At 44.1% G+C, this 18,174-nt stretch overlaps 3 protein-coding genes across 3 annotated transcripts; all 3 read right to left on the bottom strand.

Moving 5' to 3' along the window:
• Positions 1-348: 348 nt before the first annotated feature.
• On the bottom strand, positions 349-7,373 carry LOC114772250 (N-acetylglutamate synthase, mitochondrial-like). Its single transcript, XM_028965265.1, has 8 exons — positions 7,001-7,373; positions 5,719-5,996; positions 4,978-5,191; positions 4,498-4,678; positions 3,271-3,310; positions 1,427-1,558; positions 1,038-1,220; positions 349-921 (listed from the first exon to the last, which is right to left on the bottom strand). The coding sequence occupies exons 1-8, from the start codon at positions 7,349-7,351 to the stop codon at positions 765-767; spliced, it is 1,536 nt and encodes a 511-aa protein (XP_028821098.1). The 5' UTR covers positions 7,352-7,373; the 3' UTR covers positions 349-764.
• Positions 7,374-10,426: 3,053 nt separating this feature from the next.
• Positions 10,427-12,133, bottom strand: LOC114772256 (slit homolog 2 protein-like). The gene is made up of 3 exons (XM_028965270.1): positions 12,116-12,133; positions 11,486-11,839; positions 10,427-11,413 (listed from the first exon to the last, which is right to left on the bottom strand). The coding sequence occupies exons 2-3, from the start codon at positions 11,834-11,836 to the stop codon at positions 10,640-10,642; spliced, it is 1,125 nt and encodes a 374-aa protein (XP_028821103.1). The 5' UTR covers positions 11,837-11,839; positions 12,116-12,133; the 3' UTR covers positions 10,427-10,639.
• A 579-nt stretch (positions 12,134-12,712) lies between these two features.
• LOC114772251 (protein LSM12 homolog A) lies at positions 12,713-17,728 on the bottom strand. The gene is made up of 5 exons (XM_028965266.1): positions 17,578-17,728; positions 15,382-15,515; positions 14,961-15,070; positions 14,560-14,686; positions 12,713-14,058 (listed from the first exon to the last, which is right to left on the bottom strand). The coding sequence occupies exons 1-5, from the start codon at positions 17,702-17,704 to the stop codon at positions 13,972-13,974; spliced, it is 585 nt and encodes a 194-aa protein (XP_028821099.1). The 5' UTR covers positions 17,705-17,728; the 3' UTR covers positions 12,713-13,971.
• Between the last annotated feature and the right edge of the window lie 446 nt (positions 17,729-18,174).

The raw sequence follows: 18,174 nt of genomic DNA, 5'->3' as shown, positions 1-18,174 counted from the left end.
GCTTCTGCTCAGCAACAGAGGCTGGATAGTAATTAAAAAAATTGCAGGATACTCTTTGCTTCAACAATGTTAGATTTGCAATTCTACTTGGTTGAGCTATATACGCCATTGAAAATGTTGCCTTATTTCCTATATGGGCATTACTACATAGTAGACTTGGGACTGATGGCAGAAAGCTGTTAAAACATTTCTGACACTGGCATGTTGTCACAAACTGGATAACTGGCCATGTGTAAAGTGTGGTGCATCGTACAAATACAATCTGTATGCATAGTCATTTTTTATTTACAATACACTTTGAACATACTGTACTCAAATAAGGAAACATGGCAAATTTATGCCCTCTGTTAGCATTTATAAAGTACAGTTGCTCTGGTTGCAGAAGCCAAACAGGATATCGTAGAAGAATTATTCAGAAGCTGGTCCAGCTAGTTCAGTCTGTCTTAATTTTGTTCAGCATTAAACAGAAAGCATGATGGTCTACCTAAATCGATGTAGGGTACAGCTTCTGTGCTCTACTTTTTGGTCTGCATCTGTGTACATAGTGTGCCATAAAGTGAATGGAGTTTATAGTGGAGAGCACTTCAAAATGGCTGATCCACCAATATTTAGGGAATGAGAGGACATTTTTTTGTATGAAACAGTTCTTGTAAAACTTTAACATATTGCAATATTGAGTTGTTATATTAGACATTTTCTTTTACTTTCTCAATTTGTAGAGGACCAGGGGAAGTAACATGATTGGTGCAACATGATCTTTCCATTCAGGAGCCTGATGATGACTCCAGGAGTGTGCAGAAAGACTCGGGGATGCGCTTGGCATGTTCTACAAGTTCATACGACTCCCTTATGTCAGACAGTCCAAACCAGAAGACGATCCATTGCTCATTAACAAAGCTTCCATCACTGTGTTTGAAGTACCTGAGTAAAGGAGGACAAAAGGAGCACACATCAACCTTAAACCAAAGGCTCCGGTAGCAACATGTTTTGTTACTACAACCAAATAAAGGGGCACATCACACACACACACAGCTCACCATGGGTTTATATGATTTTTTTTCCCAGATCGCCAGAAGAGCTTCCCCAGATCCTGGCGTATGCATTCCCATAAGATTTGGCTCGTGCCTTGCCCTTGCTTGCTACTGCTCACAACAAACTTGTCCAAATATGGTGTGCCACTGCTCACCGGTTCCCTGGTGATGATGGCTGCCGCACTGTATCTTTCATTTTCAAGCACACACACACACAAAAAAGGCAAACTGAACATTTTAAACTTTGTGTAACAGCGGGGTCCTTGAGTGTTGAGTGAATGTCAATTTCTATTATTTTGCATAAAACATTTTTAAGTGAAATATAGTGAAAGGTGACTGATGAACCCAAAGACAATTATTACAAATAGTAAGCTTTTAAAAGGTCACATTCCTACCCTTCAGAGAGATAGATAGAGTGAAGCCGGCCTGTTAAGGAGGCAATGTAGTCCTCTTTCAGGTTCTTTTCAAAACTCTTGTTGATCAGCGTCAGCAGGCGATTCACATCAACATCATCCAAGCTGCTGTACCTATGAAATGAAGACATGTTTCAGAACTGGACTGTGTAATAAGACAGTACTTCACACCTGAACTTAACATAAATAGGACGGTTTAACATTAAAACCTCTGAAACAGAGCCTATCAGCTTAATCTCTGGGACAATGGTGGGTTTCCTCAAATTTTTGGATTTCAAGCTCTCTAAGCTCTCGGTGCACATCAGTTACCAATACAGAACAGTGTTGCGCACCGGATTTGGAGTTTATCATGCTGACGTGCAACATACTGCAACATTGCCAAGGGAAAAAGATCATATAAAGTCTTAACTGTTTTGAGAACACAAACTGGGATCTGTTTAAATAGAACTCCACTCAAAACAGTCTGACAGACCATGACAGGCCATGGAGGAACAGGGGAGTTGAAAACCTGCTAAACCTGTGTGATGACGTGTTCCACTCAGGCTGAAGAGAAGCATCAGAGAAACAAAGTGCCCCTACAAGGTAAAACAATCGACAAAAGCAACAACAACTATGTTCAGCTTAGCAGACTCCACTTTCCCTGGTGATCTAAACCACGATTTGGCAATGACACCAACCAACAGCACACCATGGGTGTCCTGGTGCTCAATGCATATGAGGTGAGCTCTGTTCTGAAATAAACAGCTGCAAGGTCCCTCAACGACTATTGTCAAGTGGACCTCACCCCTATTGTGATGAAGTGGTTTGAGTACCTGATGCTGGCACACATTAAATACAACACCCCTCACTCCCTAGCCCAACACCAGTTCACTGACAAGAGAAACAGATCAACTGAAGATGCCATCTCACTAGCCTTTCACACTGCCCCGTCACACCTCGAGTGACCCAACATTTATGTGCAGATGCTCTTCATTGACTATTGTTCTGCCTTTAACATCATCCCCCCTGTTCAAACTGGCTGTAAAATTCAACAACCTGGAACTGGACACATGCGAATGGACCTTGGACTTCCTCCACAGCAGACTACTGACCATTCTCATAGGCAAACACTCCTCTAAACCCATAAACCTCAGCACTGGTGCCCCGCAGGGATGCATGCTCAGCCCCCTCACACTGCTATCTGGCAAGCACTACAGCACAGGCACATACAGTATAATATAGTACAATAACTGTTGTGCAATATCACATCTTTTACTTACATTGTTCATCATCTGGCCTGCACTTAAACCACTGCTTACTTTAAATATCCCATACTCTATCTTTTATTTAAATACTATGTGTCTTTTTATTTATTGTTATTTGAAACCCTAGTTTAAATGTGCATCTGCTGGTCTGGTAGTAAGGAAGTAAGGGTGGTAAGTAGCCTAGTGGGAAACACACACTCGCCTGTGAACCAGAAGACCCAGGTTCAAATCCCACTTACTACCATTGTATCCCTGAGCAAGACACTTAACCCTAAGTTGCTCCAGGGGGACTGTCCCTGTAACTACTGATTGCAAGTCGCTCTGGATAAGGGCGTCTGATAAATGCTGTGAATGTAAATGTCTGCTTAAAAAGGCATCTATCTATCTTTGAACAACCCGGCTTCTGTACTTTGCACAGCTTTACTATTGGATCAAATGTCATGATTACGTTCATTACACTAATACGAATTTAATATCTGAATGCTATGTCAATCTACACTTATGTAAATGTATTGTAGGTCAAATAGTAGCCTAAGAAAAGGATTCACAAACTTTCATGCACCACTGTGTAATGATACCCACTTGTGAATAGGGTCTCCATTTTTAAACATGGTCCCAGAGCCTGAAAACAAAGTAAAAAAATAAGGAAATAAAATGTAAAACACCACACTGGAATAAAGATGCTATTTTATTATGTACATGTTCACCTTTACCCCACTTATTCATCATCTAGGAGAGAGAGTATGAGGAACTGTCATGACTAAAACAAGGGTTTCCCATTCAGATTTCCACACAGTCCTCAGGTATGGCTCACATTTGAAGGGAGCGTGGAAAGGAACCCGGAAGTGGTCCATCTGAAGAACCTTGCCCAGACTTTACACCGCATGCCTCCAGAGCCACCTTGTGGCTGAGTTTACATAGGACACCAGAAAATAGGACTGGCCAGTTCAGCGGGTAATGGAAACCTGAAGCTTCAGATTCAAAACAATCAAATGAGAGCTATAAAAAAATTATTATTTTAATCCGATGCATGCTAACAACTCAGGTGCATTTAATGAGCAGCATTTAATGAGCAGCAAAATCCATTATGCATTGACACTGCTAGCACCAAACTAATTCCTCAAACCAATATTTTGTCAAATGGCATTTTCCAAAAGTTATTTGTGATCTTTTTATACATAACCTCAATTCAGCTAATAAGTTTAAAATTCTATGTAGGTAAAATATAATTTTAAATGCTTTCTAAAAAATCTTTCCAGATAGCATAGCATAGGCCAGTAATATATGTCTATAGGTAGATGAATCATAAAATATTCAGAATTAATATTTTGAGTGTTAAATACCTTACATCCTTAAACTATTTAAATAATCAAGATCTGAAATTCCTGCAAAGATCCTTATTGGAGACCTGATGGCTATATCTGAACTTGCTGCCTCTGGTCATTTTTACTTTAGGCCTGCTCACATGTGCTCCTGGGTTGAATTACATGCAGGTTAGAAGATCTGAGTTACACACATGCATAAGACACATCAAATTAGTACACAAAAATGTAAAAGTATGAAATATGTAGTGAGCATTTAAAATTGTATATACACATGTACACATTTTACACATATAAATAGGTAAGAACCATATGGGCGTAAGTGACAATCGGCTAACACTTATTTTAATCACCTCAACTGTGAGAGACTGAATCTAAAATATCCATAAAATCACATTGAATGATTTGTAATAATCATTTATAGTCATTATTATTTCCAGAGTGATGCACGGTAGAAATGAGGCAGCAGTGAAGGGCCCAGACTCACCCTTATGGCTAAACAGCTCTGTGAGCAGTGTGTTGGCAGAGGTGACAACGGCCGAGGATTCGGTGGGCAGTTGGTTGAGAAGCTGGGCGATGGCACTGACCCGACGACGCTCCTGTGGGTTCAACCATGAAGCTGCCGACAGGATGGGAAGGTCAACAGGGAAAGACACTGAACCCATTACCTGAAAAGAGAGGCATGTGTACCAGTCTGGTTTCTTATTTGTCACTATGTTACATAGAAATAAAACACTCAAAAGCTTCAAAGTTTAAAATCCTATGTGGAGCAATATCTGCAATTGAAATGATTATGAACTCAAGACAACAAGTTCAGGGTGCAGTGTTTGATCAGTGCTGACTTATACACGACCTCACTCACATACACACATGACCGTGTGCACTGACACGTACAGCCAGACATAAATACACTAACGCACTTAAATGTGACATGCAGATGGTCAGTCTCGCAGTAACTGACACCTACTTCGCGGTTCTGGTTGCGGATGCCACCACAGCTGTTCAGGAACATGACTTTAAGGGGTTGCAGGGCACGCGAAATGGCCGCTGTGACGTCCATCGAGTCAAGCACCACCGAATGACTGGCTGAATCCCGCCCGACCGGGCAAACCAGAGGGATGGTGCCGCAGTTCAGGCTCCATTGCAGCAGATCGGTGTGCACAGTGATGGAGGAGGTGCCACTGCCCGACAGAAGCAAAGAACATCAAACTTCAAGCCAGGCAAGGCAGCTAGTGAAGCAACACGGCAACTACCCGACTATGGCATTGTGTGTCTTTTTTTTTGTATGCTTGCCGATAATCTCTCTGCTTGTTTGGTTTGGTAACAGTAGTGGCACTAAAAGGTCTAGACCTAAAGGTCTATGGTGATGCCACCATAAGGAAGGGTGGAGGTGGGGCCTTGCACTACATTTTAAATCACTCAGAATGAGGAAGTAGTGTGTGTTGGTCAACCCTAATAGGCTCCTCCCATTTTAAACTTTGAACTTTTTATTTTGACATATAATGGTGTTTTGGTATTTTGATGGTGGACTGCACATAAGGACTTTAGGCTTTCTATTCAGGGCCTGATTTCTATGCATGCATTCCAGCATCTTTGGCCTAACCCTGCATTTATTAGATGTTCTTGCACAGAAATTCATATCTTGCAGGGGATGGAGTTACCAAGGTCCATATCAGTTCAGCCTGGAGTAACAAAAATACTTTCTGACCTGCTACACATTGGAGACTCCTGACAGTGCAGCAGGGCCTCAGCACTGAAGAAGGGCATGACACTGGCGGAACTGTTCTGCAGCACCTCAGTCAGAGCCTGGCAGTTCCTCACCGCCACTGTCCTCGGGCAGCAAGAGGTGCTGGAGAAACCTTCTCCCACCGCTGTGCCGGTCAGACCCATCACCACCACAGGCTTCATGTCCATCCGCTGAAGAAAAGACAGGCCGAATGCGAGGCTGTGCAACATCTCGCGGCTCTCAAAAACGGACTCGTCCACCTGCATGGTAAACAGAGTAAGCCCCAGTTCACTGTACAAAAAAAGCCAGTGTAATAACATTGGAAAAGTACAACAATCAATATGGTTGTTTAGAGGGCACAAGCAATCTGGAAAGTTTCTGCTCACCTGATAATCACTCAGTTATTTCTGGAAACGTACTGGGAAAAGTTTTAAAAAATAAGTTCACCCAGCTTGTTGACCTGCCCCTAACAATGCATTGATTTAAAAGCTATAGATATCATTAGCATCCCTGGTTCTCCAGGCTCTCACATTATCACATTAGACCCCGCAGCACGTTTGTCTGCATATGTTCTTCCCTGAATGTAGCTCGGTTATGCTTGTCTGCAATAGACCTTGCTAACTTGCCACAGCAAAGAAAATCTGGTCCCGAAACGAATTTAGTATTAAACCTGGCTGACAGAGCATTCAGCTTTCACTTCATAGTTGTAGCTGAGACTTTGGAGAGGGGCGTGGTCTCTGCGTCTCCATCGGACACGCCCCCTAAGGCTGAAATTTTTTTCCCTGAAATTTTTACATACTTTTTGTAATCATTCAAATTTGACCAAATCGTTAGTTTGCTTTAAACACATTAATAATATGCAAATGTTTTGCAAAGTTACATGAAAATGTTTCCCCTTGTTATTACAGTGTAACAGATGATGAGTAGAAGAGTAGAGCAACTCTGGCTGACGAACAGGAGAGGAAGAGAAAAGAACTGCGGCGTTGTGCAGTTTTGCACCCATTCACACACGACTGATAAAAGGACGGGGCTTCAAAAACCGACTCGCTGCTGCGAATTCGGTCTGTGGGGATGAAGAAAACACCGAGAGGGATGTCTGTCCCGGTCCTGTGGCCTTTCCTACATATATTTAGTCAGTAGTGACAGGCACAGCCCCCCCCCCGGAGACACTCGGGGACGCGGTGATATTAAGTGGGGTTTGAAGCTGTCGCGTCGCTCCTGCCACCCACGTGGTGGCCCGCGGGCGACCCACTCGAAGACTCACCTCGAGGACAGCGAAAGCTGGGGCTTGCGTGAGGTTCGCTCTCTGGAACTGCGTCAGCCAGTACCGAGCTTCCCGGGGATCCCCACCCACTTCGTTGAGAAACGCCTTGACGTCCCGGTATATGAACGTGCGAGTCGAAGCCACGTGGCGGTCGGACAAAGACGGGGCGCCGATATGGTCCTGCGGAGGCGAAGCCGGGGTTCTGGTGCCCTGCCCGGCGACGCTGGTGGCCATCACGCGGCGCTGAAGTTCCAGGGGCCGGAGCCGGTTGTTTCGCTGCTGGCTCAGCGTCAGGGGTTTCGAGAGAAGCTGCCCGGCGATGACCATGGCTCCACCGGTCACTTTAGCCATCTTTCACCTCGACTTCTCTCACCAAACCGGGCGCGAATGTGACGCTACGTCCAGCGCGAGAGGGGGGGAGGGGCTACATAACCACGCCCACAGTCCCGCTATTAAGTCGCGTCTAGGAAACAGGCGAGCTGGGCCGGGCGTGGGCGGGGATACGTCACTAACTCCGCCTTCCCGCGTAATTATTAAGGCAACCTGTATTAATTAGGCACACAAGACGAAGCTCATCACATATTTGAATAAATGTGGAGCTTTGACATTCCATATAATTGTTTTCACTGTGATCATGACTTAAAAGCGGCTTGTGGCCCTTTTCTGAATCTGCTTCTGAATTATGCATCACCGTGTCTCCAGACATGTTATATTTTAGCCTGTTCTTCTAACTACTTATTACTGAATAATTACAAAAACAGTCATGTCTGTACTACTCCTGTACATTCTCTTTTTGGGACAGACCCGTGATGACTTATTCTGACTGGAATGAGCACAGTGACAGCTGGTTTCTCTTTAAGTACTAAAGAGCATCCAAAATTTTAGGCTTAAGCGTGGAGCGCTTTCCACTTCTGTGCAATCTTCCCCTGCTTGGTTCACAATATCCATTAGGCATGACAGATTTCAGTATGGAATGAATTACACAAACAAGGGACGTACAGCGATGAACGGCTGTGCACAGACATAGTAAAAGATGACTTACATAATGAAAACACAGACCCATTATACATGAAGGTGGAATGAAGTTTATTTAGATGGTCAAATAATTACCTTTCTGTACATCTGGGTGTATTCTGATGCTCTGTTTAATCTGTACAGTAATTATACAGGATATTGCAGTGAAGGCCAGGTCCGTATCCACAATCTGATGTGAATCCTGGTTCCTCTTCTATTCCATCACTGTGACACTTCTTCAATGCTAAATGTACATACAGAACAATAATCTTAACTACAAGTATCTGCGTAACAGATTTGAACATAAAAAAACACTTCTGAAATAAAAAATACACCAAACAACAAATACATATTTAGTATTTTTGTAGCAGGAAGAAGTGAAGTATGCTTGATTCATCTGGTTTTTTTTTGTCTCCTCTTTTTTCCTTCATGGCTCATTTGTTCACTATTGTCATCATCAAAAGCCACTTCATGAGATGCTCATTAACACGAGTGAATGATAAGAAACCTCCAGAACTGCTGGAAAACATTCCTAATGAGAAGCCAGGAGTGTGAAATGCTACCGTCACATCAAAAGCTCCCTGCTTTGGAGAGCTTTTTGCATTATATGCCGTTATTTGTTCATTACATAACCTCATGTGTGTTGTTTCATAGTTCTGTGTCTTCAGTTTTGTTCTGTATTATAAAAAATACTAACTTTTGACTGTTGTAGACGCATGTAAATCTCCAATTTTAGCAATGGGGACTAGTAAAAAAAGAGTATGCAAAAATAGAACGAAAACAGAATGAATGCCTGAAGGCTCAACTGTAGAAGGAATTAAAATTAAATTAAGAGGAGTGCTAGTGCACTCAGCTATAGAAGGAATTATCGGATATTTTACGGTTCAGGGCATCTCAGCTCCAACACTAAAACAGTGACAGCGCTAATCCTCAGATGAAGACGCTGGATGATTTACTGCCGTGTAATCTCTAGTCGGCTTCAGCAGATGGTTATCAGTCACTGGGACTTTCACTCACTGGCCTTGCAGTGTCAAAAAGCAGCACTTTGGCTGAGCACACGGGGACACTTAAAGGTCCCGAATAGGTGTAAAAAGTGTGCTTTGGTCATCCTGCTTCGCCGTTCAGAAAGCGGCAGCTCAGACGGTCGGATCTGGATTGTGTCCGCTTAAGTCATCTTAAGGGGAAAGGTTCTCATGCATTAGATCCCTTTCTCAAGGTTCTTCTCCCCCTAGAGAATTTCCCACCCCTCCTTTAAAAACATAACTCCACCGACCATCATGGCTTCCAAACGTGCAAAGCATTCCAATTGCTCAGTGATTGGATGTAAAAAAATTAGCACAAATGTGTGTGTTTTTGTTGGGGTTTTTTGCTGTAAAAAATGGGTTAATAAATTTTTTTTCTGGAAAAACACAGACACGTCTTCCTGGTGGCACCAAACATTGTGGTTGGTGAATGGTGTTAATTCATCTCCACAACTGTCTGCTCACTTCTATAAGGTGCTCTCATTCTCGTCCCGCCTCGCTCTTCCTCATTATCATTTAAAGCGACATACACCAAAACTGTGCATTCTTGGGAAATCTCATTGTGGGATTCACTAAAAGTGGCTGAAATTATGCACAACGTCTGAATCGCAGAAAGAGACTTCAGATACAGTTTTAGGGGACCCTTAAAATCTATATAAAAGCAGTAAAATGTTTGTGTGTGTTTGTTCTAAATGACGTCTTTATTATAGTATTATGGTATTATTTAAATGTTTATTCTTTTATTTTGTTTATTCTTTTATTTAATTTTTTGTATTTTGAAGTGAAATTCAAATCTTAAAGTGATTGTACATCTATCCGAGTGAATAAACATGTCCAAAAAAATGTAAAAATAAAAAAATAATAGCAAAAAAATCTTCATAATTAAGTGAATTGATTGTGAAACACTGCAGCACAGCACAAGGTGACATAACGCAATGTGTCCTCTGCTTTTAACCCTTGGTAAGCAGTGGGCAGCCATGACAGGCACCTGGGGAGCAGTGTGTGGTCCCCATGTTCCCTTTGCTCAGTGGCACCTTGCCGGATCGGGATTCGAATAATAGGGCACCTTTCAGGGACATTCAGGACAGAAACATTAATTGCTGAAGGACAGAACATATTTAGGTATTGGATGAATCAAGACATTTCTTTGATACTTTATGCCAGCCAGACATTTACATTGTCCCAGACTCCATCTAGCTCACTGCTAGTTAGTTGACCCGACCCGTTTGTGAATGGAGAACTTCATAGGATCTTGTTTTAGTCAAGAACTAGGGAAACCGACCCATAGTCCAATATGTAATGCACTGGCTCCATAGATACACACCCAAGCAGTTTTTCTTCACCTTACCATCGTCCAATAGCATTCAAGATTAATTTCAAAGTTGGCTAATGATGTGTTATTCGTTCATGTTTTGTGGCTCTAGGAATTAAAAAGAGCATGCAGTCACAACTAGACTGTGAGGAAGCTACAACTGATGAGAATTTTAAGCCTCTCCAGATTATATAAATAAGGTCACACTAAGGTCAGAGAGGATGGGATGAGTTTATCCTGTTGTTCCTTGCAAAACTGTTTTTATTCATCCAGTTAAATCCCAGCCAAACCTCACCCTGAATACTTCTCGTGGGCTTGAGCCCCGGAGCAGCTTCTCTTGTTCTTGCGATTGCGTTCCGCCATCACAAGGGCACCAATGACCGTCACCAGCACTGTGCCGGTGATGACCAGCACCGTCGCCGTCTCAGCCATGCACAGCTGGCTGTCCACCCCAGCCAGGAAGGCCCCGGCGAGCTGTGAAGGCCCACTGCAGGTCACGTTGCGATAGTCGTCCACGTGCAAGTGCCGCACGCTCAGGATCTTGCTGAAGACACGGTGCAGGTCGCAGTCGCAGTTCCACGGGTTCCCCGCCAACTGCAGGTGAGTGCTGGCGGTGTGGAGATTCAGGAACGTCTTGAACTTCAGGTGCTCCAGGCGGTTGGCCTCCAGGCCCAGAACGGAAAGGCTGTGCAGTGGGGCCAGTGCTTCTGTGTCGATGCTGGAGATGTTATTGTTGCCCAGCAGCAGCACTTCCAAAACAGGCAACATGGTCAAACGTCCCTCGTGGAGCACGGCCAGCTGGTTGCCGTGTAGGTAAAGGTGCCGCAGCCGCGTCAAGCCCCAGAAGGCACCGGGCTCCAGATGCTGGATGCGGTTGTGGCTCAGGTCCAGCTTCTCCAGGTTTTCCAGGTGCTCCAGACTGGGGGGCTGCAGTGCATGTAGGGTGTTATGATCCAGTCGGAGTTCCCTCACTGAAGTCAAGCCCTGGGAGAAGTCAGCAGGCAATTGAGACAGCACATTTCGGCTTATATCCATCTTCTCAAGGAAGGAGAGAGAGTAGAAGGCCTGAAGAGGACAAATGGTTTAAGTAAATCAATACATCTGATTAATACATTAATCCATTTTGTGAAGACTGACCTGTGCATGCAGCTTTCGAATGTTGCTGTTAGAAAGCACCAAGATGCGCAACGACCACAGTCCAGCGAAAGCGTGCGCCCTAATCTCCGTCAGAACGTTGCCCCCCAGGTCCAGGAGCCAGGTCCCGTGGGGGAGGCCGTGGGGTACGGCGCCAAACCCCCGGCCCCTGCAGTCCACCAGGTCCGAGCGCTCGTAACACCGGCACAGCTGCGAGCAAATTCTGGAGCTTCTGGCCGGGATGAGCACCGGCAGCAGCACGGCAAAGCAGAACATCCTCCTGACCAGGGTGCCGCTGGGCGCCATCACAGCTCCTGCTGGAGGTGAGAGGCGAGTAGGCCTGTCCGAAACCATCAACTTGACAAAGACATTCAAAGACAAGTCATATTTATTACTAACTCATATTTAAGCATTGCCGCAATATGAATAAACCAAATTTTCCCCCTTGAGTCCGTGGACAGAATTATTAGTGAGGGACAGACCCTTAAAGCGGCTTTAAACTGCTAAATGTGATGCGACTGGAACGTAACATTAAATCTTATTATTAAAGCTTATTCAACCATCTAACTCTACCCACTCCACGCCTAATTATTACGTGTAACACATCGATTTGACGGGGACCGAGATACTCACGCTGCTGTCCGTCCTCCGTGCGACTGACGCCGCGTCCCTCCGCCTCCCCGGGTCTTTAATCCACTAATCTGGCCGCAGCTGCCCCACTAACACGACGTCCGGGGCGGCTTCTCTGTTCTCTCACCTCGGCCACTTGGATCCATGGAAGGCAGGAGTTCGAGTTCCAAATCCCATGACTGACGTATTATTATTATTATCAAACGAGCATTACCCTTAATTTGTGAGAGTGAAGTGATTGTCATTGTGAAACACCGCAGCACAGCACACGGCGACACAACGGAACGTGTCCTCTGCTTTTAACCACCACCCACTTGGTGAGCAGTGGGCGGCCATGCCAGGCGCCCGGGGAGCAGCGTGTGGGGACGGATCGGGATTCGAACCGGCGACCCTCTGATTACGGGGCCGCTAGGCCGCAACTGCCCCAATTCTGCAATTTGTGCATTCATTCTGAACCCAACTCATTGATTGCTGAGTGCAGCGTCGCTCCTGTCGGCTGGTCTGTATTGTGCCACCTAGAGGAAGCGGCAACTTATTACATGGTTTGCAAGAAAAGAGAAAATTGTGCAGCAGAGAAATGAATTACACTCGTCGGACAAGAAAGGTGAAGTGTTTCTTTTTATTTCCATGTTACTATTCAAAAATAAAAAATAAAAATACTGGGAAAGGAACCTAGGCAATGGCAGCCTCGTTCACACCCACACACACAGTGAGGTCAACGTGCACACAGCGCGGATGCTTGTCGCTTCTTTTCCCCACTGGCTGAGCGTCCATCAGGCTAAGAGATTAATACAAGGCTGGGGGGCAGGGAGGGTTGGGCTGCGCCCCCCATCCCAGTCTCATACATGGCAAGACATTTCCTCATCTCCGCAAAGAAGAACAAAACGCATCCCGTAGAGAAGAGAGATCGATCAACCGATCCAGTCAGAAGGTCCAGAATGCAATATGAAGGTTAACTGGATTTTATATAAAATAAAGTTAAAACTCTATTACTGAAAAATGTCAGGAATGCATTGAATATGTGAACGTCCTGCTTGCATCCCTTTTTAAAAAAAAAAAAAAAAAAAAAAAAAACAGGTAGTATGGGACAGAAAACAGGTGGAGTGGGGAGGAAGTGCTTCACCAAAGTGGACCAATCATGAAAAAAGTATTGTGACGCATCAAGGACCATAATGGAAGAGTTGAGGAGGATTTATAAAAAAAATAAAAAATCAGACAATTTAATTAAATAAAATCTAACCAAAACATCCAGCACCAGCAACAACTAACCAGTGCAATCTGGCTAATGTATGCAGAATCTTTTCTTAGCAGTGGTTTATTTTCTGTGAATTGGGCACAAAACGTAGTATGTGGCTGTGAAAAATACAGTATTCCAGTCAAAGTGCTGGGAGGGGGGAGAAAAAATAAAATAAAACAAAGCTTCTGTGATTGAAATACATTTATATATATATATATTTAATAAAAAAAAAAAAAAAAAAAAAAAAAAAAAAGAGAGAATGTCACTCCTTGAGGTAAAACAAGAGAAAGAGATGGAAGAAGAGAGTTAAAAAGAAAAAGGAAAGATGATAAAGTGTGAGGAATGAGGTGGTGATAGCAAGCTGGAGTGGACGTTCGTATATGCAATCAATATTTTTCATTAAATTATCTTCCAAAAATAAATTAGATTGGTATTTCCCCCTTCACTTGCTTTCACAAGCAATCCAAAGTGGAGGACTTAGGGCCCGCAGACCCTAGACACCCAGATGGGGAAGAAAGGAAAGAAGAAAAAAAAAAAAAATTTAGAATAAAAGAAAAATTATAATAAAAATAGCCTCTGCCGTGGTCATGTTCTCTTCCCAGGGTACAACTCGCCCTTCAGCTCAAGATGATAATGTTGACTCTTTCTGTGTTTGCTGTGCTTGTGAGCGGGACTTTTGGCTCTCCAAGTCTCGAAAATGTTTCGCAACCTGGGGGGAAAATGAAAGGAAAAGATTTTAACATGTGCAAAATAACATTTTTCACTTTACTTTATTGAGGATTATTTAACAGCATTACATAAACGATTGTTTCTCATGGATAAAACCTAGACTAAAAGTATTTTTGCATGGAGAACTAATCTTAGTCCATGGACGGGATATTAACCGAATGAATTTGAAGATAATGCTCAACTAACGTCTTCTATGTCTAGGTTAGTTACTGCTACTTTTCTAAGAAGGACATGACATGGAAAGAAAATGAAGTTGAGACAAGTATCCCTGTTAGCATTCAACTCAATTAGTAGTAGGTCTCTCTGTCATTGAGTGACTAAATTGTGTGTTTAATTTAATCTACAGAATTGAGATTATGCCAACATTAAACTGATTTAGAGACTTTAGTACAGTATTCTTAGTCTTTTGGAAGAAAAAAAAAAAAAAAAAAAAAAAAAAAAAAAAAAACACGCCACAAATGTCACAGAACATTATACTCACTATTTTGCGTACATGACTTAAAGCACTACCCTCCTTTCCCTTGCAGTTCTCCACCTGGTATGGTGGGGAGATAACCACATCATCCATCACAATTATGTTCTTCTCCTGCCACTTGCAGTCTTTGATACTGTGGTGGGGGGAAAAATAATTATAAAAATTGTATACATGGACAAGTAACTCTAGTATGAACACAAATATAAATATACATTTCTTACAAAAATACATGAACGGACTTTATAGTCTGGTTTTCACTCATGCACAGAAGCCAGTTAATGATAGCAAATTAACACCATAAACATTATATTCATTCAATGTTCATGTGGTGCATTGTCAAGCATGTCTTTCATAGCTGCAAAAGTACCATACTGTCAGTTTGCATAGAAAAGCTCAACCTGACTTACGTTTTATGTATAGTCTGGTACAGCTGCTGCCCCTCGACAGACACTCCAGCACTAATTGCATAAGCTTGGGACAACTTGTCTTCTTTTTCTGTCCGCGCTCTATTGGCAAGCTGCAAAAACAAAAACGTTAATAAAACTTCATATTTTAACAATAATTATTTTAAATAATAAATTATAAAATAAATATTTTAACATTTTCTGATATGTTCAGTTATATTTCAGTCCTCTGGTACTTTATATACGTACATATAATACATATAAAATGCACTCTAAGAGCAAGAAGTCAAATGATCAGAGCTTTTTTTCCTGGAGTCCGCTGTGCTAAACTTGATAGTTTCCTTTTGCCCACATGTGCCAGGATGGCAGTAATTCATACTTTCCCCATTAACAGCCACAACAACACCTTGAACTTCAGTCTTACCTTGTTAACATTCAGTGAGGCTAGAGGTGGAGGGGTTTCAGTGTGATCGGTGATTATATCCACCTCAGACACATATGCTAAGTTAATCAGAATCACGTCGCTTAGGTTGGGCTTCCCACTGGATGCAGGGCATTCTGGGAAAGTCAGAGAGTCAAGGAAAAAAAAAAAAAAAACAGGGTTTGTCTGGTTCTTTCCCCAGATTTTTGAGCACCAGTGTCCATTTCTCATAAGACTGCATGGTTTCTGTGGATTCACTGGTCAGATTGTTTTATGGATACTTCCATTAAAACAAACAACAACAAAAAAAGAACATGGAACATTACAACAATCATAGTCCAACCAAGGTCAGAAACTATATGCGGCCATTACATTCAACTGGTCTGTCTCCCAAGGGTCTGGGAGGAGAAAAAAAATCCTCTGATCTAATGGGGCAACGGTGGCCTAGCGGTTAAGGATGTGGCCCCGCAATCAGACGGATGCGGGTTCGAATACTGAGAGATTACAGAGTGGCAAGGTGCCACTGAGCAAAGCACCGTCCCCACACACTGCTCCCCGGGCACCTGTCATGGCTGCCTACCCCTAAGAGTGATGGTTAAAAGCAAAGGACACATATCGTGGAGTCACCGTGTGCTGTGCATCACAATGACAAATCATTGATTTATTTATTTTTAAATATCGGTCAGGCCACACACTGATCAGTTCCTCACTTGAAAATGCAACAAAGGTGAGCTTTCCATGGAGACCACTGCAGTACTAAAAATAAAACAAAAATTCACACGATCCACGCACTTCATACCCCGATCTAGAACAGTGTGCCTCTATCCAGTCGGACAACCGCATCCGTCCGGACCTTGATAAAGAACACAACGGACCTGGAGTCCGAAGGCTCGCTGACGCGCTCCATTAAAGATTTCACTCACGCAGACCGGCGCCCAGCAATGCAGCGTGGCGCCGAACTGACGTGCGGAGAGGCGCAAACGGCGAGCCCTCTCGGCAGCTCCACCACGACCAGCAAATCATGCGGCACAAACGCTGTTAGGGCTGCGGAGTCCGCTGCCATTCCTGACGGGAAGAGAAGGCGGCTAACAGATTAGCATGAAAATAGCTACTATGCTAACTGTGCTACTATGCCAATTTAAAAGTTTTGATAGCAAAGCGTTTTAAGGCAACTACGAACAGCTTTTGGGGAGGAAGTGGTGTGTGGAAGACACGTGATCCTTTCACGACTTTCTAGCCGCATTGAAAGAGCTGGAAAGCGACACTCTCAGGGCTGCTAGCCGCATACTGTAAATTAGCACAACTAGCACGCGTCCCACTGAGAGGGAGGGACGTTCAACTTATAATCAAAAATGCGCTAAACGTCCAATTAACAAGAGTAAAACCAACCAAACAACAAAAAACACCCGCCGCTACAATTTAAAGTAATCGGGCGCCTAAAATCACCGAGAATCGCATTAACGACGAAAATTACTATTACACTGATTTTCGGGCAGTGATTATACGTAAAGGCTCCCGACGAATATCCACGAAACGGAAACGGCGACGTGCCATTAAAAACACGCCACGAACCGATAACGAAAGGAATCGAGATGAAGGGTCATTTGAGGCTCGTGACCTGAAAGTACCACCCAGATTCCACAGTGACACGGGCGACAGCGGGGACGGAAACTCGCACCCGCCGCCCCAGAGACGAGCCCTCGCAGGCTGGACGTCTCCCGTTACCGCTGGCGGGGCAGGAAACGCGCGTTTTACAGCCACGACGCCGGCCTGGACGGGGTCGTGGCGGCGGCATGTTGGCGCTCTGAAGCATCGTTTACACACACACACACACACACACACACACACACACACACACACACACACTTCAACTCCATTCAGCGTCGTGCCGCACGGCCGTTTCGGCGTGTCCACCCCGGGCCTTTTGCCACTCTGGAAACACAATATTTTAATTCGGGATCGTGGCGAACCCCCCTCCCCACCCAAAGAGTTAGGGGTAACTCGACCAAAAGCCACCCACCCGCGACTACGACCACGACGATTTAAGCTGAACTCGGTGGCTCCGCGAGAGGGTCGCCAACCTCGGCGAGCCTGACTACGCTTGCGCGGGTCGCTGTTTAGCAGGAGGGGTTTGGAGTCCCCCCCGATAGCCCGGCCGGCCGGCCGCCATGGCAGAGGCGAGAGACGCCGAAAGGATACTCAGCGTTAACATCTTGGATGGATAGTCAAAGGCGACGACTTCCCCCTGCAGCCGCTGGCCCAGGCAGGTGAGGCAGGAGACGTGGCTCCCAACATTGAAATACTCCCCCGGTCCAGGAGCCGCCATCTTCTCCGCCAGGAAACCGGAGCGCCAGCTTTACGTCGACGTGCGTGATGGCGTCACGAGTGAAAGGACGTGACTTGGGAAGTGAAACCTTGAATGTGGGAAGTGAGGCTTTGGTCGCACATTTTTTATTTGTTTGTTTGTGTTACGTTCATCTATGAACGACGAATTTGTCATCTCATTAATTTAGGACCAAATGAATCCACGTTCGTTTACCCAGTTATTCATTATGATTCAGTTGTGGTTTGCGTTTCATTTTAGATTTTATTTTACATTACATCTCAACATTTAATTTCTATTCGGATTTTCAACGCGCATTCCTATATTAAACGGCCATACACACATTTCATCCATAATCTGCCCCTGTTTGGAAACAGAACCTACACAACTAAAGTCTCGGAGCACCCAGTGATAAAACAAGATCAAAGCAACAAACCCGCGAGTTTAATAAAACGCACGCTGGACCCGAAACA

This window comes from Denticeps clupeoides, unplaced genomic scaffold (assembly GCF_900700375.1).
Source record: "Denticeps clupeoides unplaced genomic scaffold, fDenClu1.1, whole genome shotgun sequence".
Lineage (NCBI taxonomy): Eukaryota > Metazoa > Chordata > Actinopteri > Clupeiformes > Denticipitidae > Denticeps > Denticeps clupeoides.
This window is presented reverse-complemented; position numbering and strand designations above follow the sequence as displayed.

Bases quoted from the DNA above. Each gene is read 5' to 3' on its own strand.
- LOC114772250 (XM_028965265.1), bottom strand. From the start codon at position 7,351: ATGGCTAAAGTGACCGGTGGAGCCATGGTCATCGCCGGGCAGCTTCTC. The intron at 5,997-7,000 runs GTGAGTCTTCGA...TTTACCATGCAG, and splicing joins CAGCTTTCGCTGTCCTCGAG to GTGGACGAGTCCGTTTTTGA. The intron at 1,559-3,270 runs GTGGGTATCATT...TTCATTTCATAG, and splicing joins AATGGAGACCCTATTCACAA to GTACAGCAGCTTGGATGATG.
- LOC114772256 (XM_028965270.1), bottom strand. From the start codon at position 11,836: ATGGTTTCGGACAGGCCTACTCGCCTCTCACCTCCAGCAGGAGCTGTG. The intron at 11,414-11,485 runs GTCAGTCTTCAC...TGTCCTCTTCAG, and splicing joins TTCGAAAGCTGCATGCACAG to GCCTTCTACTCTCTCTCCTT.
- LOC114772251 (XM_028965266.1), bottom strand. From the start codon at position 17,704: ATGGCGGCTCCTGGACCGGGGGAGTATTTCAATGTTGGGAGCCACGTC. The intron at 14,687-14,960 runs GTAAGTCAGGTT...CCCCCACCACAG, and splicing joins TACCAGACTATACATAAAAC to TATCAAAGACTGCAAGTGGC. The intron at 14,059-14,559 runs GTGAGTATAATG...TTTTCCCCCCAG, and splicing joins TAAGTCATGTACGCAAAATA to GTTGCGAAACATTTTCGAGA.